Here is a 20,021-nt window from a genome sequence, read left to right as displayed (position 1 = left end):
GGACGGGCAGGACGAGGCTCCGGGGCTCCCTGGCAGGACCGGCTCTCCGTGTCGGGACCTGGCGGGGGGACCCGCAGTTCCCGGACGCCGTCTCGCCCGGCGGGGCGGCGAACGCTGGTTCTGCCGCGGGCAAGAGCCGTGTCCCGTCCCTTCGGAGCTGTTCGGCCGCGCCGGGGCTCGCCCCGGGGGGGAGAAGAGACACCGGGGAGGGGGGCACGGTGACATTGCCCGGCAGGCGATCTGGCTCCGCGTGAGCCCGTCCCACGTGTGCGGGACCAGGGCAGCCCCGGCCCGGCCCCGCCGGACAACGAGCCCCTCCTGAGCTCCTCCCGGACCCTTCCCGGCCCTCCGCGGACTCCACGCTCGCAGGCCGGGCGGGACGGCGGGGAACGGCCGCCGCCCCGCGGGCCGGGGCCGGGGGCGCCGGGGGCCCCGCGGTCCGGCCCGGGCGGGGCGGGCGCCGCGGAGGGCGCGGGCGGCGGCGCGGAAGCGGAAGGCGGCGTCGCCATGGCAGCGCGGAAGCGGAAGGAGCGGGCGATGGCGGCGGGCGGCGCGGCGCTGTGGCGGCGGCTCTCGGCCTGGCTGCCGCGGGGCCGCCTCGGCCTGGCCGCGCTGCTCGGCCGCCTCTCCGACCGCCTCTCCCGCGGTCGCGACCGCCGCGCCCGCAGGTAAGGACCGGCCGGGACCCCGCCGGCTCTCCCGCGGCCGGGAGGCGGCGGGAGCCCTCGGCCGCCCCCGCAGTCGGTGTCGCGTTACCGGGGCACCCCCCGCCCGCCGCTTCCCCTTTCCGGCCCGGCCCAGCCCCTTGGAAAAGCTGCGTAGGGGTAAAGGGGCGGCCCGGTACCCCCCGGCCGGGGTCGGAGTCGGGTTCGGCTCTGCTCTCGCAGCCCCCTTTAGCTCGCCCCGCTGTCCGATCGCGCTCAGGACCACCGCTGAGCGTTATCTTCTCTTCCTTTCCCATTTCCTCGCCTCCCGCTGTCACCGGGCGCCGGCCGACATCTCTTTTCCCGCGGCCAGGCGCCCCTCGGCCGTGGCAGGCGCAGCTGAGCCCTGGGGCGGCACCGGCCGGGTTTGGGTGTTGGGCACAGCCCGCCCGGGCCGGGGTGGTCGCGGAGGGCGAGGTGTCCCCGCAGGATGGGGCCGAAACAGGCGTCGGTGCCCTCTGTGCCGGGGCTGCGTCGGCAGAGGGACACGAGGGGCAGGGCGCGCTCTGCCCGGCGGCGGTGAGCGCTGCCTGTCACCGGTGACAGTGACCGGCGGCAGCGACCGAGCAGTGGCTGTCACCGCCGTCCTGGGGGAGGTGGAGGAGATCATCAGTCTGCTCCGTGTTCTTGTTCACACCAAGGAAATTCTTTCCACCCTTGTCTTTCGGTCACGTCAGTGTTTCTAGGGCAGGTAGGTTAGGCTGAGCCCTGCAAAGCAATCACTGAGTTCAGAGAGCAGCGCTGTAGATCCCCCCGTGTGTGTGTATGAGTGAGTGAAAGGACAGCACTGCAGTTTCACTTCACCTGAAGATGAGGTTTTACAGTGAATAAGAGTTTCAGCTCCACTGCGAGTTTCTGTACCAAACCTACATTTAAAAAAATAGAACAAACCCCAAAAAATCCGTTGTTTCTATTTAGGGTGAACTTTTGATTCAGAAGGGGTCTGAGGTGGTTCCTTTTGATTCCGTTTTCTCTTTCTGGTTAACTCAGTGATGTGAAGTGCGTGGAAAGGGCTCCCCCTTAGTTCATTTTCTGTTCCTCTGAAACCTGGTTTGTCACAGTGTGGAATTTTGATGATTTCTTCATAATGTTACATGGTTTCTGATAGTTGTGTATGCGTGGTTGAGGGTTGGTAGTCACTGGGCTGATGTCAGTCGGTGGTGGGTGGAAGCTGCTGCTCTGGGAGCCAGTTGCTGTGCCAGTGGCTCTGTGGCTGGAACAAAATACAGATTTATTTGATAATTCTAAAAGCCGTAGGTTCTCAATGCTGAATAAGGTGTAAATTTCAGTATTGGGTTGAAAGATCGAACAATGTCGACACACTGTAAATTAGTTAGTGAAAAATCTGGAGGATGCAATTAGTGGGGATAAATTGACCTATACAGAATTAATCTGAATCAAACCAAATAGTACTGGTGCTGGAGGTTGATGTTCCTTCTGATGTTCCAGTCAGAGACCAGATGCTCCAAGCTCAACCTATTGCTGCCAGCAGCCTTCAGAGCTGCCCCTGGCTCCAGGAAGGCTGGTGCAGGGCCACAGGCAGGGAGGCAGGTGCAGTTGGATTCAAAATTCCAACAGTCCTTGCCAGAAAATGGCTTCTGGGGATCATGTTTCTGGAAAGTGTCTGCTTGGCCGCTGGTCTGGCTTCTGGAAGTGTAGTTGGGTTGACCAATGAGATAATGAGGACAGTATTAATCTCTGTTGATTGTTATTGTAAAATACGTAAAATTTGCCACTGCTTCCTCCCTGGGAATAATTCCAGAGGATGTTTTTTGTGACCTGTGGGGCTGGGTTAGAGCCAAGCTATGCCACTGCTCTGTGGGCTGAGCATTCGGTGGGTTTTAAAACCCTGTGTTTTTGGATCCAGTGTGAATTCCTGTAGCTCTATGTGCCATGCTCTCTTGTGGAGATGGAACAGTGGGAATCCCCTCTCTCTGCATGGCCTGTGAGGCTTGAGGTGAGCAAAGGTGTATGAAGGTTGTGCTCAGGTTCTGTGGACACTTATGAGAATGTGCCTGAAAAGTGGTATTTCTTGTGTTTCTGTTCTGCTTTAATTTTCTTCTGTACCTTTTAGGGGATATTTGCATTGTTTTTAACAGCCTGTGCGGGTGATCTCTGTCACTTCTGGGTATTCAGGCTGAGCCCAGTCCACATGATCTGTTAAAACCCTCCATCCCAGGAATTCTTGCACTGACTGACTCAGATTTCGGTGTTCATGAATAGTCAGTGACAAACTCGTGGATTTTACAGGAAACGCCACTATGAACTGGTTTCCTTGTAAGGATGTTTGGAAACCTCGTGAAGATCCAGGGTTGTATCATGAACCAGATGAGTGAAATCATCTTCCTGGAATCTGTGTTCTTTTGGGCTCTGGATTGTGGTAAAAAGCCAAAAGTTCCCGGTAACAAATTCTGGTAAAGGTTGTGATCAAGTTTCCTAGTGGTATGTGGTGATGGTGGAATCATCAGGATGGGCCACAGGATGGTGGCTTCCTGCTGGCTCGAGGACCTGGTGGTCCTCAGGGTAAGACCAGCCACCATGGTTCCATCCCACGAAGCCTGGCTCCCATGCGTGGGGTTTGCAGACTGGAACGGTTTGTGTCCGGTTCAGAGATGCAGTTCAGTCCCTCGCTCATGGATTCCTGGATCTCATGGGAGCTGCTGCTGCTAATTGTGTTGAAATGTGGTTTTGTCATGCGAACAGACTCCTGCCGGGGGTTATTCTATGACTGGATGAATTTGCATGTGTGAAACCTCGGAGAGGAGAAGTTGCTGCTTGCTTCCTGTCACCCACTGCGTGATGCTGGCAGTAAGCTGGTTTCTTCCCAAAGTGACTTCAAAGAAATTTAATTAGTTCTGAAATTTCTTTTTGAAGAATGAGTTTCCTGATGTTCCCCTCACAGCTTTTGTGAGGTTTGCAGGGGAAGTTGTGACCCTCTCGTACTGTGGAATGTCAGTGGCATTGCTAGAGAGGGATGGATCCCTGTTGTGGCTCTTGGCGCATTCCTGCTGGGACATAGTCACTCCTTTTGTGGGTCATTCTTGGGCTGTGGCTGCTCTGCCTTTGCTGGGGCTTGCACTTGGCCATCTTGTGTGCTGTGCATCTATTTTGGGATGAGAATGAGGGATGGAGGCATTATTCTCTTTAAAGCAGCGTGATTTTAACCTGAAATGTGAACGACTTCAGCCCAGCTGAGAACAAAGCTTGACATGAAGGGAGTGTTGGCCATGGCCAAGCTGATGTGTGTGTGGTTGAGATAATTCAGAAGTGACTGGTTACAGGTACAGGTGGTACTGCCTCATCACTGCCAGACACCTGAGCGTCCACACTGTCATTTTCTGCAGCTCCTGGCCTCCTTCCCCTCCCCTGTTGTCCTGATGAAGGAGTTGTTTCCCCTTATCTCCATGCCAGCTCAGGGAAGGAGCTGGTGATGTTCAGATCTGTTCTCCCACATTTTGCCTGTGTTTTTCTGTTTCTATATTTGGCTTCGGTGATCTGGATCAGATTATGGAAAGGGAAAGGTGTTCTTGCCATTGTGGATCCCTGCCATATATTGGCCCTGGCTGCACCTCTTCCTTTACCTGTTTGCAGTCTTTCTGGGAGGCAAAGTTTTCACTACAAAGAATTTCTCCATCTTTCTTTGCACAGATCATCATGGCTCCTTCTAGCCCCACTGCTCACCCCTCCTGTTCCAGTGATCACAGCCCCACCGTGTTCCCTCTGTCCAGAAGGAGCACACAGGTTCCAGTGGATCAGGAATTTGGTCCCAGAGTTTGGGATCTCCAGCTCGCATGTCAAGGTGCTTTCATCCCCGGCGGAATTCTATGAACTCCTGAAGGTAAGGTGTGGGCTCCAAGTTGTGGAAATGGTTTTGATACAATCCCAGTTTTGCAGCTGCTGTCTGGTAACTGCTCCCATGTGGAATAGCTTTAGCTGCAGGGAATGTGTTCTTCAGTTTCCCAGAAAGCACTAGTTTCTTCCTTGAATTTTAGATGCAGCAATGGTGCTGCTGTGGCTGTGCAAAGCTCCGTGTGTTTTACGTCGCCACTCTCCTTGTGTTACCCTTTCCTCCCTCAAGGCCAGGGAGCCAGTGCACAGGTGTGGCTGAGGGCATCCTCCCAGCCTGCTGGGTCTGGAGTGCAGCACTGCCCGGTCTGGGCTGGTGGCTCCTCAGGACCACACACCCTGTGTGAGACTGAACTGGTTTTTTGCTGCTCCCAGGCGCAGATAAAAGCAGCCAAGCAGCGGGTGGTGATGGCCTCACTGTACCTGGGAACAGGACTCCTCGAGCAGGAGCTGGTGAGTGTGGAAGGGTTTGGGAAGGCCAGGAAGGGAATGCTGGGGAGGGATGTGGAAGGGAGCTTCTGGTTTAGGTCTGGTATAGAGCCAGGGAACGGCTGCACTTCCTCAGGGGATAGCTAGCTTGAACCTGTCAGAAGGGACTGGCCTGGTGTTCAGATTGCTTGGGGGGCTTTGTAAAACTCAGGTCACGGGAATCTTTTTTTCCCTGGCATTTTTCTTGAATGGGATTTGAGCTGTAGGTGTGTAGTGCTGTGTTTGGTGCTTCAGGTACAGGACACAGATGAAGGATTGGTTCTGATGTTAGGAAGCAAATGCCCTGGCAGGGTAAAGGTGGATGGAGCCTGCATAGTATTTGTGCCCAACTTTGTCTGGGCTTGCGCATAGCATTTGAATTTGCATGTGACAAACAACCTTGTAGTTAAAGAGCAAAACTGCAGTAAATTCCTTCCAACGTTTGTCTTTGGTGATGCGAGTCTGTGATTTGGGAATAATATTGAGGCCTTTTCTGCTAACATTAATTGCTCTTGTGGGACCTGGAGAATGTGGACATGTGATACTGAGGCCCTTTGATCTGTGGCTTTAGGCTGGTGGAGGCTGCCAGGCTGGCAGATGCAAAGGCTGAGCTGGCTGTGCTTGGGACAGGGGTGTGGTCTCCTTCTGCTGAGCACTTCCCTTGGAAAGTATGTTTGCTTTTGTAATGAGGAGAGGACTCTCTCTGCAGGTCAACTGCTTAGAAGAAACACTGGAGAAATCACTGCAAGCAGAAGGCTCACCTGACTTCAGAGTTTCCATTCTCCTCGACTACACCAGGGGTTCCCGGGGTAGGAACTGCTGTTCATTGCTTTTGTCAGAGCCTGATTTTACTGTTCAGCTTGAGAGACAGTTCTTTTCAGAGTGGGAATCTTGGGCAATTGGACCCACTTACTTAAAGCATGCACCTTTCAGGATTGGCCTTTTTTATTCCAGAGCTGCATATTCCCAGAAAATATTCAAGCTGAGCAGCTTTTCTTCCAGAAATAGGTATTAGGAGCAAGAAGGGCCAAACTATTCTGTGCAACTTGTGTAGTCTTGCTTGGTTCATTTGTTACCCATCATGGACGCTTACATTTTTGTTTTGAAAGGAAGATGGGAATTGTTGGAAGCAGCAGCACAGTGAATCAGGAACATGTGGTCATCTGCAGTGACTCTTGTAGATGTGTTACCAGTGCTGGTGAGCCTTGGTTAAGAAGCTTGAAAAGTGTCAGACCTGCCCTGTGACCGATTCTGGATGTCAGTTTCAATATTGACGTAGTGCAAATGAAAGTGATTTAAAAAAAAAAACAAAGAAAAAAGGAAAACAAGTGAAGTGGCAGTGGATGGGAGGGGTGCTCACCCTGTAACCAGCTGAAGAGCTGCGTCAGCGTGCTGTCTGCTTGATCTTTGTTTGAAACTCCCTTTGTCTCCCAGGCAGGAAGAATTCCCGAACAATGCTGATCCCATTGCTGCAGCGGTTTCCCGAGCAAGTCCGCGTGTCCCTCTTCCACACTCCAAATCTGCGTGGACTTCTCCGGCTCCTGATTCCAGAGCGTTTCAATGAGACCATTGGGCTGCAGCACATCAAGGTCTATCTCTTTGATGACAACGTGATCCTGAGCGGGTGAGTCCTGCTGCGTCCAGCCTTGCTGCAGATCCTTTCGCTGGGCTTTGGGCAGGGAGTCTGTGCTGCCGCAGTTGTCTGAACAGCTGGACTCCATTGTGATCCTATCAGTGCTCTTCTGAGATGGGAGAGCAACCACAGTTCCTGCACAGGAGGTTCTCAGATGAAAGCGAGTCTTTATTAAAGGGGAAAATTCCAAAGGAAATGGCCAATTTTTGCTTTAGTGCAGCTGTCCCAGAGTGAAGCCTGTAGCCTGGGCTGGGAGGTTGAGAATCTTGTGCCCCAAACCCACCTCTTCCCTTTCTCTTCAGAGCGAACCTGAGTGATCTGTACTTCACCAATCGTCAGGACCGCTATGTCTTGCTGCGGGACACCCCTGAGATCGCAGACTTCTTCACGGAGCTTGTGGACGCAATTGGAGACGTGTCCCTGCAGTTACAGCAGGATGATACAGTCAAGATGATGGAGGGAATGGTACACCCTTACCAAGGTAGGAGAGAGTTGTCTCACCTGGTTGGGTGATGGGATCCCGAGGAGAGGAGTGACAGCCAGGGTTTAAGGATGACTTAGACTCCGTCCATGTGGGAATAGCTGCGTGTCTGACCATTGTTTGGACTGTGGGGTGTCCTGTTTTGTGCCATCCAGTATTAAAATCGAGATTGTTTGAGTTTCAGGACTGGGTCTGTTGGAGTTTTCCCAGCACACTGGCTGTCACAGGCTAATTTGGCAGGGCATGCAGAGGCTGGAAATAACTCTGCAGCCGTTTCAATGCTGCCTCATAAATGTGCTGCTTTTGGCCTTAAACAAGAACTTCAGTCCTTTGAGAAGTTTTTCTGATATTATCAGCTGCAATTCCAGGTGCTCTGGGTGTGCATGCTCTGAAGGGTTTACGAATGTGCTGCTATTGCTGGCAATTAATCTCTTGTAGTAGAGTTCTGGGAATCAAATGGGAATCAGTTCAGAAAGACTGGGAACAAGCGTAAAATTGGGCAGAGAAGGGCAGTGATGTGCCAGGCGGATTGCGTCATCACTTTTTGTCCTGGCCTTGCACTGCTGGGTGATGTAAGTTCAGGCTGGGGGTGGGAGTTTATTTGTGTGTTCCAGCTTGTTCTTGATGGTCAGTTTAGCCTTGCCCTCATCCTTTCCTTTCTCAGAGGATTTTTCAGGCTGCTGCCAGTTGCTGAGCATTTCTCGTAACGTATCTCTGCCGATCTTGAAACAGCTGGTTTGGCCCTTAAGACAGAGAGTGATGTGCACTCTGTGTTGGCTCCTGTTTGTTCCTGTATTTTGCTGGCGTGTAATGGATGACATGTAGCTCTGTGCCTGTAGATCTCAGACACCATCTCTCTCACTTTTCCTGCAGGAGACAAAGTGGCTTACTGCGAGATTGCCAACCGGAGGGTCATGGAGGTCATCAACTCTGCCCGGACGTTGCAAGAGCTCCTTCATGCAAAGACTTTCCACAGCAGCCAGCCAGGCAGCTCCCTCCTATCCCAGCAAGGCTCTCAAGCATCTGGGAGTCTGAAACCAGAACCCGACACCTGGATCTATCCCTTAATCCAAATGAAACCTTTTGGGATTCAAATAGACGAGATGGTCACAGAAACACTGCTGACGGAGGCTGAGCGGGATGCCAGGATATACCTCACCACTGGCTACTTCAACTTGACACAGGCCTATATGGACCTCATCCTGGGGACAAGGGCTGAGTACCGGATCCTCCTGGCCTCCCCAGAGGTCAATGGGTTTTTTGGTGCCAAAGGGGTGGCAGGTGCCATTCCTGCTGCCTACGTTTACATTGAACATCAGTTTTTCAGTGAGGTCTGCTACCGGCAGCAGCAGGAGAGGGTGCAGCTACAGGAGTACTCCCGCGCCGGGTGGACGTTCCATGCCAAAGGTGAGATGCCCTTATCCCAAGGGGTCTTGTTCAGAGCTGTGTGAGAGCTGTGCATTTGGATTGTGAAAGGAGCAAGGGGCTGGCTGGGTGCCAGTCTGGGCTTAACCTTCAAAACACTCCTCCAAGGTTCAAACCACTGGCTTGTGTAAGCCTGGAGGGTTTGGATCTCTTGGGGGACGCCTTGCCTTTGGATTTCTGGTTCGATACAGTCACAGGGGTGGTGTGGGAGCTGTCCCTGCGGTAGCACTGAAGCACTGCCTGGATGAGAAACGTGATCCCCACGGCTCGCAGGGGATGTGGTGTGTGAGGAGCTGCAGCATGTGCTTATGGGAGTCAGGGCAGCCAGAGGACAAGGGGCTGAGGAAGGAACACGGTCTAACATGTGATGAGTTATAATGAGTGCTGCCATCGGGGTCTTCTCTGGGAGACCCTGGATTCCTGCTGGATATACTGTGCCCAGCTCCCACAGGCTCAGCACGGTGCTCCAGCTGGAGTGTTTGGGCTGTGATTGGAGCACTGGGGCTCTGGCCATTCCTGTTTTGAAGAGAGCTGTTAGTGGGAATGGCTTCAACTCCCTGCTTCTCGCAGGGGTGCTCAGAGGGAGGCTCAGAGGCAGTGGGGAGGGAAAGCTGCAGAGTCTGGCTTCTCTCGACTGTCGAAAATCCCTGGGTGCTACTGGCTGTCTCTGTGTTGAAATGACAAACAGGTCTCAGGGTGCCCCTCCCCAGTGCGGTTTGGAGTGCAGGGAAAACCCTTATCTCACACAGGGCAGCTCCAGGGAGGTCCCTGCCGGCCTGCCAGGGGTGTCCTGTGTCTTTGAGGATGCACGTGCTTGAGCGATCTGTGGTTCCCAGGTTCTGGCTTTGTTGAGCACTGCTAACTCCCAGTGGGATCTGGTCTGGCATAAACTGAGCCCAGGAGCAAGGGCTCCTTTTCTCAGCTACCAAAGTGCAGGTGGTCACTCGTCCTGTTTGGGCCAGCAGGGCCTTGTGGGACAGTGCTTTGGGCTCTCTGCTCTGTGGTGTTTGCTTGGAGAGGGGTGCAGGGCTTGGAGTTCAGCAGCTCCCGTGCCTAGCAGGAGGGACAGCTGGAGACATTTGCTGCCTTGTTTCCATTCCCCTTCAGGGTGCTGGGAGGATCAGTGTGCAGCTCCTCCTCTGGCATGCTCTGCCCTTGGCACACGTTGGCTTCACCTCGTTTCCTTCTGCAGGGGTCACGTGGTGTGGCAGAGAGGACAAGGACAGAGGAGGGAAGGGTGGAAGCCTTGGAGGATGTGAAGGGCATGTGCAAAAGGAGCACATGGAGCCTAGCTCCTGACTGAGGACGTGAGATTCCCAGCAGCAAATAGTGCCTGTTGGTGCTTCTTCTCTGGGCTGGGACATGAGACACCCTTTAGTCTCCTGTGGGATCTCACTGACATACCCCAAACACTGGGGCTGTGCTGCATACCCCTCCCTCTGCCCTTCAGATGTTTGTATCTGCATGCACGGTGTCAGGTGGTGCTCCCAGGGTTGTCTCTCCTGGGTGCGTTCAGCACCACGCAGGTGTAGCAGAGCGCTGCACAGATGCACGGGTGAGCAGGACTGCCAGCAGCAGTCCCAGTGGGACATCCCAAAGCCTACCTGCCACTCTCCTGGGTGTGGTGTTGGGGGTGACATGGGTACCTCCCTTGGGATCAGGGTCCTTTCCAAGCAAGTTCTGGTGGCAGGGTGCTGGGCAGGTGGCTGTGTGCTGCGAGATAAACCCTGTTACTGCTATTGACTGGCTCTGGGAAGCTGCGCTTCCCCTTGCTGGAAGGTGAGTCACTGCTTGAGCAGATCCTGCCAGATGGCCGTGAAACCAGAGACCTGTAGAGGCTGTGGGCCTGCCACAGGACGCTTGGGAAGGCAGGGAATCTGTTCCTCATGGCTGCTGCTTGGGCAGAAGTCCAGCCTTTGGCTGGTCAGGCACCAGACAGCCCCTGGCAGGGTCCCGTTTGGTGGCAGAACGTGGCAAAACCCTGTGCCATGTGGATGCTTTCCTGTGGTTCCCAGAGCCCCTGGTGGGCTGTCCAGCCCCGCTGTGGTGGGGTGAGCCCCGGGGGGATGGAGGTGCCACGGCATTAGGGCAGTGCCAGCTCTGTGAGTGTGTGCTGTGGGGGCGGGGAGGAGGTTACAGGAACTGGCAGTGAATCGGCAGCATCTTACTCAAGGCATTCTTGGAACTGCTCTGGGGCTGAGTTGGGAAACCTGCTGCTATTTTAAGGCTGAGGTGGTTTTTATGCTACGGGTTCTTTGTTGCAGCCTGTGTGTGACCAGCCATGGGGATAAACCTCTACCAGGGACTCACCCAGGGCTCTGCTGAGGAGAGCAAAGGCTTTCTGGCTCCATTTGTGCAGAGTGGCCACACAGCCTCTCCTTGGCAGCAGTCCTGACTCTCCTGTGGCTGTTCCTTCTTGCCCTGCTGCAGTGCTGTGCAGAATAATGTGAGGTTTCCATCTTTCCCTTGAAAACCTGTCCTGGGCTCTGTCCCGCCTGCTCTCTGTGCTGGCAGAGGTGTGGGAGCTGTGCTGGTGAGCGGCGGAGGGGGCCAGTGCCCTGGCAAGAGTCTGATCTCCTCCCTGCTGGCTCCTATGAAAGTGAGGGAGGGAAATAATTTGCACTTATGTGTGTCTTCACGGTGGCACGTGAATTCACCTGCTAGAGCTGGGAGATGCCTCTTCACGTCATGGTCCCGGGATGGGGGCTGTTCCCTGGCCCTGGACAGGCTGGATGGACCTAGCCTGGCTGCCCGGGGCTTTGGGGCTGGTTCCTTCACTGAAAACCTGTTTGTGTTCTCTCAGTGTTTCTGAATTCACTGTGGTGCACAGCCTCTAATGCAGTGGCAGGACTTGCTCTGGGTTGTTTTGGGGCAGTGAGTTCCTGAGGCTCGCTGCGGGTGCTGCACTCCCAGTCAGAACGCTCAGATTTGGGCTGTTCCAGGGCACCCCACAAGTCACACACAGCAGCACAGCCCTGCAGGCCCTGCTGAGCTGCTCTCTGCTCTCGAGGTCCTGTACAGAATCTGTAATCCACATTTAAAGCACTTAATTCACTCTGAGTGAAGGGGCTGTGTGAGCCCACCCTGGCCGTTCCCTTGGCTGTCACTGTTCCTCTCTTCCTCATTTTTCCTGCAGGCCTCTGGCTGTACCTGGCAGGGAGCGACCTGCCCTGCCTGACCCTGATTGGCTCTCCTAATTTCGGCTATCGATCAGTGCATCGCGACTTGGAAGCTCAGGTTGCGATAGTGACAGAAAATAAAGCCTTGCAGCAGCAGCTCCATCAGGTAAGCAGCAGATTCTGGGGGTGCAGCGGGGATGTTGTACCTCAGGGTCACACGGGGAACGCTGGTGACGCAGCGGCAATAAAAACCTCAGCTACAATAACTCAAAAGCTGCTGGAGCGTGGGGAGTCCTGAGGAGCTGTCAGTGAAGTGACTATTGATGAGCTGCCTGCTGCAAGTACCCAGTGCTGGGAAATGAGGCCGTAACGGGAAGGAGCGCGTGTCCCCGGTGACCTCGGGTACCCGGAGTGCTCAGGGCTGGATGTGCACGGAGCGTTTGGAGAACCTGCTGTCTCCTCTGCTCAGCAGCCACGCCGCACCTCCGAGCCTTAACCCCAGCATCTGGGCATTGCCCGGGGCAGGACGGGTTCTGGGCCCTTGGAATGTCTGAGCTTGGACTGGAAGAGGCCTTCTGGGCTGCCTGGGATGCCCATGAAGTTCTATGACAAAATCTTTATCTTGAATAATAATGTGGCATTATATAATCTTGACACAACATTTTGAAGTGGTTTGTTATTCAATGTCCCAGGGTTTTTCTGTCCTGTTTTTGTTTTTAATTAGGCAGCTTGGAATGCTCAGCAGTTCTGCTGCTGCTCCAAATCCTGTCTGGTTCTCCAGCTGTCTTGACTAAATCTTCTGCTGGAACTGACCGTCCCAAGTCGTTTCTCCTGCAGTGTTCAGTTCAAAGCAGATCAGTTTGGTGCCTCTGTTTGACTTGGAGAGCTCAGAAATGCACTGTGTGAGGCAGGTGCTGGCAGAATTGTCTGTAAGATCAATGGGAATTGCCCTCTTGCATCAGGGCTCTTCCCTGGGATGAGTCAGAGTGTATCTAATCAAAAACAATTCTATTACTGGAAGAGTTGCTTGAGTATTTCAATTCATATCTTGCCTCTGCCTGTTTCTAATGGAAGGGGAAAATCAATGAAAATGTGACACAAAGGAATTTTCTCACACAGGGCTGCAGTGATCTCATTCAGAGGGCTTTAAACCATTCCCGATTGCTGGAAGCTGATTCTGAGATGGGCTGGGTGTTTACTTTCTGTGGTCTTTTTTAGAAGACTTAATCCATTCCTGGGATGCTGCCATGAGATCACTTTGCCTATGTAATGTTCAGTTCCATTTTAAAAATGTGTGCTGAGATTTGGGAAGAAATGTGAGTGCTCTGGGTGCCTTTGGGTGCTTCTGTGAATGAACTGAGATTGATTCAGGGAACTGGCCTTGCCTCTAGTGCTCAGATTTTACCATATTGGATGGTCATGGAGCAGAATCCTCACAGCAGGGCTGGCTAAAGCTTTTGGAGTGTTTGGAGGCTCTCAAATTAGAATGACTTTGCAGATTAATGTCTTGATTCATCTTTTTGGTGTTACTTTCCAGTACTTGGTTCCTGCTTCCTCGTTCTACTCTGAATTTAAACAGTGCAGAGTATTTTCTGCTGTTTGTGTCAGCTTCAGTTATAAAAAAAAGATGATGAACAAACTTCCAGGAGCTGTTCTGCTCCTTATTTGCCTGCCGATCCTGAAACCTGACTGTTTGTGCTAAAAACTCCCACTTACCTGCGATCAAAGTGCTGCTCTCACGTGCTGTGAGCGTGTTATCAGCAGGGTGGTGCGTTTCCTCCCTCAGCAGCTGGGTGCACGCTCTGGGGGCCCGAGTGTTTCTGGTAATTTAGCTGAGATCACGACTGCACATTCATCTGCAAACACGGCGCCTGAGCTGTGTCTAGAAAGAGCTGTGTAAGCCAGTCCCAGGAGCTTTGGGTGAGGTTTCCTTTTCTGGCAATTACAGCCTGGCCTTGAGGAGGTTTCTGAAACTGAAGCTCATGCGCTGCGGGGCACAAAAAGGCAAAACCCTCAACCCTCTGTAGAGTTTAAATTGCAAATTCTTGAGGAGAAATGGTGCATGCTTGTGGCAAGATCCCTGGTCAGCTTTATCTGAGAATTTGCTTCTCTGAAAGACCATGATATAATTTAACACTTGGGATTTACTGAGATGATGTTTCTTTCCCTGTTCAGGAGCAAGAGCAGCTTTACCTCTGCTCAGGTGTTGTCTCAACATCAACGTTTGAGCAGCCAAATCGTTATGTGAAACTGTGGGTGAAGCTGGTGACACCTCTGATCAAGAATTTCTTCTGAAAGAAGTTGCTGCTTTGGGTGAGTTTGCTGCCATTATGAGGGGTTGTATTGCACTGGCTGCAGTGAATAGCTGAAGTGCTCTGTCATGAAAGAAAGGTGATGCATGTGCAGATGATAATGGGGAGAACCAGGCACTTCTTGATTCCTCTGGGGTACCGGCTGCCATGGACTGGGATCAGTGCTCAGGTCCTGACTGGGTTTTGTCTGCTTGGATTTTTGGAAGGTCCGCTGACAGAGAGCCCATGAAGTGGGATTTTCCATGCATGGAAATAAAACTCCCATTTCTGAAACGTCCCTTTCAGAGTTCCGCAGAGAGACTGCGTTTGTGTTATCTTGACCAGCCAATCAAAAGCATTTCTGGAATACTTGAATTGTTTTATCTTTGTATCCAGTCAGGGCTGTGCTTTGCCCGTGTAGTGGTGGTTAACAGGGGCAGTTGGTTTTGCTTTTCTGTTTTGTGGTGTCCTGGAATTCCTGGTGGTTCCACTGCCCCATGGCACGAGCCCTTGTGAGCTTCAGGACATCACTCTTGCCTGTTCCTGTGCCGTGCACAGTCTGTGTGCCCAGGGTGCTGCCTGTTCCCATATCCCTTTTACTGACCTAACTGTGGCCTCCCCCTCAGCAGGGTTTGCCTGGCTTCTTCACATTCAGATATTTACAAGGGTCTTTCGTGAGTTGTGGAAGGGCAGGAGAAGACTTTAGGTGCTGGTGTGGGTTTGGGATGTTACTTGCTGGAAGTAGGAGGCTTGAACCATAACATCCTGCAAAGAAGGTGTTGGGAAGCCAGGTAAAAAGGTGTGGGAGTGCAGGGTGGGGGGTGAGCAAGGGTTTCTGATCTGGCAGTGCCACAAACAGGATTTCTGGGACCTGAAAGAAGCTGATGGTCTGTGAAACTCAGTTGTAAGTGATTATAAATACTGCTGCTCTATAAAGAAATGAGCTGCTCTCTGTGCCTGCCCTTGGGGCTTGTCTCACTGAGCTGTGAGGGAAGTTTGAGGTAACTATTGTAGAACTAAGTGCTCAAATATTTCACAGGGTTGGATTTTGGTGAGTTGTTCTATGGCAAAGAGATCAGCCTTGGCAGATCTACTCACCTTAATGTGTGTTTCTGCTGATACAAATTATTTGTTGTGAAGAAAGGGCCGAGTTATGTCCTGTACCCTAGAAACAGAAATAACATACTCAGAGAGGAGCCAGTTTGCAGCTGGATCTTCCCCGGGCTGTGCAGGTTGGGTGTGTGTGAACTGGACCAAATCTGCACCTCTCTTCTCCTGTCTGCTCCAGCCAGACATCTGCTCCACGCAGGAGCGTGAGGAGTTTTTCTCAGTTCGCACTGAGCCATCACACACTGAGCTGTGGGAAAGACGGAGAGCCAGAAGAGAGAAAGGAGTCAGGCACTTGTGTGCAGTTCTGTCTGGCTTCCCACGGTGGTCTGGCTCCCCACCAGCGCCACGTCAGAAACCACCAGTGGAAAACCAGTATCCGCCCTGAGAACCCCGTGTGCTGCGAGAGCAGGCTCCACATGGCAGCGCTTCCAGCACTGGTTTTATTGATGTTAAAACGGTTCTGGTACAATCAAACATATACCGCGTTACACAACTCGGAGGTTTTTACGAGTAAAAGTATTGCTGTTTTCCATTGTCATTGAAGCCTAGGCCTCTAGGAGCAGAGCCACACCAGCCAGGACCCACTTGGCAGCTTTTTCTTTTGTCTTCAGGTTGAAGGTCCAGACGTAGGTGGGCCCTCGCGTCCGTGTCTTGTAGACGGGACATTCGTAGACGTTGGTGGTGTCCATGCGGTCCACGGGGATGGCTCTGAGCAGGATCACTGGCATCACGGGCGTCAGCTCCTTCATCCGCGCGTCGGCGATCGAGCCCGACTGGACGTCCCAGCGCGCACCTGCAGCGCGACAGCGCCGTCAGGGGACCCTGACCCCTCCCGGGGCTTTCTTCTGAACTACTCACGGGTGGGAGCTCCAAGGTTAAGGCGGGGTAGAGCGGCTCAATGGTGGTTAGGTCTGACATGTTCTCATCTCACTGTGACCCAGGACTGCATTTGCCTTACTGTGTGTGGGATGTCTGAATAAATTCTGTCCCCACCCCTCCCTTCAGCACGTCTTTATATGGGCACTGCAGAGTTTAAGGTGAACTGGCCGTGGTGGGGTCTATCACGTGCTGTCCCCTGTGCTCTCTGCTTTTGTCTAAGTGGACCTCTCAGCTGCTCTGCTGAACTGCCTCCTTCCCTCTCATCAGCAGTAGTTATCATGGATTTAAGTTTCTCAATTTACTCTCTTACTTGAGCATCAACTAAGAAAGTGCCATATGTATTCACTAGAGCCCTGTAGCTCCAGGAGCCCTGGGGTTCACGAGCTGGAGCCGGAATTGCTAAAACACAAATTTCGTGTTTGGAAAGGCTGTGTGATCCGGGCAGTGCTGCCCTCAGCCGGCGGCTGAGCCTGCTCCCGGGCGGAGCCAGGGCTCCCTGCTCTGAGCTGCCACCAGCGCGGGGCAGAGCAGGCGCTGCTCGGCTGTACGAGGGAGGGGGGCTGAGCTGGGCCTGCTCCATGTCTGAAACATCTCAGAGATGCAGTTTTTACCTTCCATGAACAGCCCGTGCACGTAGGAGCCTTCTCTGGGGGGAAATGTTATGTCCTCACGGGTCTTCTTGGTCACATCCACTGCCAGACACATCTTATCCAGTGGCCACTGCTTTTTCCTGGCTGTGGACTGCATGATGGCTGTGAGGAAGGATTGGGGGTTGAAGAATCCCGCCAGCCACACTGTTGCAGGCAGCACAAAATCTGTTGCCCAGACTTCCAGTTCCTGGAAAATAAACCAGCAGAGTCCTTTAGGGTGGAGGATGTGCTGTGAGCTGCAGGACACTGTGACAGAGCTGATGCTTTGCTGTGGTAACCCAAGCTTCAGCTGATCTTGCAGAGTGGGGACTGGCTGGAGGTGGTGCAGGAGGCATAAGCAGCAGATTTCCCTGCAGCAATGAAGCTGAAACCCTGAATTCATAGTGCAGAAAATACTGCTATTTTTTTAACAAAGCCAGTTCTATTTATTTTTTTTTATTGGGACCCCCAGAGTTGTAATGGGCAGGAGCTACAGGGATGTACTTTAATGGGAACCCTGGTCAGACTTGTGCTCCCATTCCTGGAGGAACAGCCCTTTCCAGGTACTTTAAGCTGGTTAAATTCATCCTGAGAAATAAACCAGGTACCAATAAACCAGTGCACTGGCGGGGAGCGTCCTGTCACACACACTCTGCTCACCCTGATCCGCAGGAGCAGGTCCGCATACCAGGTTGCCAGGCTGAGGAGGGAGGGATAGGCATAACGTGTCCATGATTCTGGAACACTGTCATAGAAGAGGGCATTCCCCAGCTCTTCCATCTCGGATGTAATCGTCAGCTCTCCCTTTGAAAAAGAGAAAAGTCCAGGCAGTGTCACCTGCGGGCAGGGGTGGGACAGCCCGAGGGCTGTGCGTGGGCTGGGGCTGCCCGGCTGCACCTGGCACAGACGGGTGAGAGCGGCAGCAAAGGCAGAGAGTGCTTTGGAAATGCTGGGAGATGATGCAGGCAGCTGCCTGCTGTGTACCTGCAGTCCCAGGTCCAGCTCCTTCAGCGAGCGCCTGATCTCGTTGGTCAGGATGTTCATCCTTTCACATTCCTGGAGGGCTACAACAGTGTATGGGGTTTTTTCCTTTGCCTTTGCCATCATATCCTCCATGTTGAAGGGGTCTGGCAGCTGCCCAAGGATTTCATCCAGGACTGACTTCACCTGAAGCAAGAATGCCATATACTGGTCTCACCCACAGAAAAATGCTGCAGGTTCCATTTAATTAAGTTGGTAAGATTTTTTCTTTTTCTGCCCTGGTGTTTCTTTGTACCTCCTCCTCTGTTGCTAAAGCTCTGTTCTGTTACTAACTGCTCTTGGGTCTTAAAAAGCTGTTCTTTTTTGATAGGCAAGGTAAGAGACCTGAGGCCATGGAGGCTGTGTAACTCAAGTGTAAAGTCCAGGCAGTCAGGAGGAAGACTTAAAAAAAATATTTTACATCTTTGTTTTTTGTAGTTGCTCTCATGCTCTCCACCTGCCGAGGAGCCCCACGTAAGCCACGTGTTGCCAGTGGTGCACCTTGGCCCCGTCAGGGTGTGAGGTTCCTGATGGTGCCGCCTCTGCACCATGTGCCGCCATCCCTGGGCTGCTGACCACGGCGTGGCTGGGCTGGAATCACCTCCCTCTGCTATCCCTTCCTTACTGCTCTGGGGCCTGCTCTCTCAGCTGTCTCCGGGCCTCATCTCCCCTCTCTAGCCTCTCAACTGTCACCCTTAAGAGTTTTTTCCCCCACCGTAATTACTTCCCCACGCCTGAAAAAAATTCCATTGATTTCTACTATAAAGAGACGGGGGTTGACTTGCCTGTTCCTCTCGGGAGGTGCCTGAGCCTCCGGCAGCCTCGGATTCCTTGGGCTGCAGTTCCAGCACTGTGCGGAAGAGCCTGTCCGAGGTGACGGTCAGGAAACCCATCTCTGCGTTGGGGTGCAGGCCGTACAGGTGCGGGCTCTCTGCTGGCAGGTTGTCATCGATGTACTGGTGGTAGGCCTGAGCCAGGGGCAGCATTAGCTTGGAAGCGCAGGCAAAGGAGCCCAGAGTTCCCCAAAATTTTGGAAAACCGTCGCTGCTCTCGGAGCCCTTTGCAGCACCTGCCCGTGCGCACCGAGGCTCTTCTTTGACTTGTGTCTCAGCCAAGCTTTTCCCTTTCCATCTCAACCACAGGAATTACTTTTGCAGCAATTCTGCCGATTCCCAGGGATTGACACTCCCTCCCTACATTCCCGTTGGTGCGCGAGAAGGAAGGTGGACTCATGCACTCATGTATCCGGAGCAGGGTTTTTTACAGCAAATTGCAATGTTTCTTACCTCGTAATCCATGCGGGGAGGGATCATAAACCCTGGAGCCAAGGACACCTCCCCATCCAGCATCTCGGGCTGGACGTACTCGCTCAGGTACGTGCGGCACAGCCGGCGGTCCCAGTCGTCCGTGATGTGCCCCCCGTACATGATCTCACCAAAGAGGTACCGGAGGTCATCCCACGGTACCTGCGGGGAGAGGCTCCAGCTGGGAGTTCCCCATGTAACCCCACTGATGGCTCCAGGGCTGCCCTGTGCGGGGCGGTGACAGTCCCTGGGCCCACAGAGGCTTGGGAAGAGGGGTGTTTCTGGATCACCCACAGATTTCCCCTTGTCCCAGTATGAACACAGCCATCACCTGAACACAGGTTTGAATCCCATCTTTTTTCCAGCCAGCACTGATCACGTCTCTGAGGGCAGGTCTAAAGGTGAGACTTCAGCCCTGCTGACTGCACCTGCATTCTTAGGACGGGCTTTGCTTTTTAGGAAACCACCCACCAGTCACCAAGGCATGGGTCGGGGCAGGGACATGGGCCGGGGCAGCCACTTGCCCTGGCTGGTGCCTGATGCCTCTTCCACCCAGCTCAGTCAGGCCGAGTACTCATCCCCTTCCCCTGCCTGAGCGTGCAGGGAGCAGGGGAGGAACTGCTCCTGTCCTTGGGCTTCTTCATGAGACGGCATTTGTGCTGCAAGCTGAATGTTCTAAGAAAGGCCATGCTGAAGAGCAGCCACCTTGTTCTCTCTCACCTTGGGGTTGGCCTCCAGGTAGTTGTGCAGGACGTTAATGGAGACGGTCAGGTCGCCGTTGTTGAAGGGGTACGACCTGTTCCAGCCCTGGGTACCGAACCTGCGCCGCTCGGCCACCACTGCATGGAAGTAGCAAAGTGCAAACAGGATGCACCTGAACTCGTTTTCTTTGCTGCACTGCTCCAGTGTTTCCTGCAGAGGAAAAGTGAGGGTGGGTTGCACCTGAATACCACTATCAGGTGCCCCTCTAGTGAAAAACACTCATAGACAAAAGAGAACTGAAACTGTTCATTAGGGAAAAAAAAAAAAAGAAAAAAAAAAGAAAAAAAATACAGTTGTATTTTAATAATTTTCTATTTGGTAATTTTTACACTCATTTGTGTATGAAGGAA

At 53.2% G+C, this 20,021-nt stretch overlaps 2 protein-coding genes across 3 annotated transcripts in view; one reads left to right on the top strand and one right to left on the bottom strand.

The window, feature by feature from the left end:
* Window positions 1-536: 536 nt before the first annotated feature.
* PGS1 (phosphatidylglycerophosphate synthase 1) lies at window positions 537-16,075 on the top strand. Its single transcript, XM_040082046.2, has 10 exons — window positions 537-668; window positions 4,353-4,542; window positions 4,926-5,003; window positions 5,728-5,827; window positions 6,453-6,642; window positions 6,954-7,132; window positions 8,006-8,539; window positions 11,694-11,842; window positions 13,852-13,989; window positions 15,689-16,075. The coding sequence occupies exons 1-9, from the start codon at window positions 538-540 to the stop codon at window positions 13,969-13,971; spliced, it is 1,671 nt and encodes a 556-aa protein (XP_039937980.2). The 5' UTR covers window position 537; the 3' UTR covers window positions 13,972-13,989; window positions 15,689-16,075.
* DNAH17 (dynein axonemal heavy chain 17) overlaps window positions 15,549-20,021 on the bottom strand; it is a 31,958-nt gene continuing 27,485 nt past the window's right edge. For both annotated transcript variants that reach the window (XM_058422912.1, XM_040081668.2), the window contains exons 74-80: window positions 19,630-19,821; window positions 18,892-19,071; window positions 18,391-18,573; window positions 17,570-17,752; window positions 17,246-17,389; window positions 16,568-16,793; window positions 15,549-15,870 (exon numbers count right to left, since the gene is read on the bottom strand). In XM_058422912.1, the coding sequence (XP_058278895.1) occupies window positions 15,623-15,870; window positions 16,568-16,793; window positions 17,246-17,389; window positions 17,570-17,752; window positions 18,391-18,573; window positions 18,892-19,071; window positions 19,630-19,821 (1,356 nt within the window). In that variant the 3' untranslated portion in view covers window positions 15,549-15,622. The remainder of the gene's footprint in view (window positions 15,871-16,567; window positions 16,794-17,245; window positions 17,390-17,569; window positions 17,753-18,390; window positions 18,574-18,891; window positions 19,072-19,629; window positions 19,822-20,021) is intronic.

Source organism: Hirundo rustica, chromosome 18 (assembly GCF_015227805.2).
Source record: "Hirundo rustica isolate bHirRus1 chromosome 18, bHirRus1.pri.v3, whole genome shotgun sequence".
NCBI classification, from domain to species: Eukaryota; Metazoa; Chordata; class Aves; order Passeriformes; family Hirundinidae; genus Hirundo; species Hirundo rustica.
The sequence above is the reverse complement of the archived record's forward strand: the minus strand, read 5'-3'. Positions and strand labels throughout refer to the sequence as shown.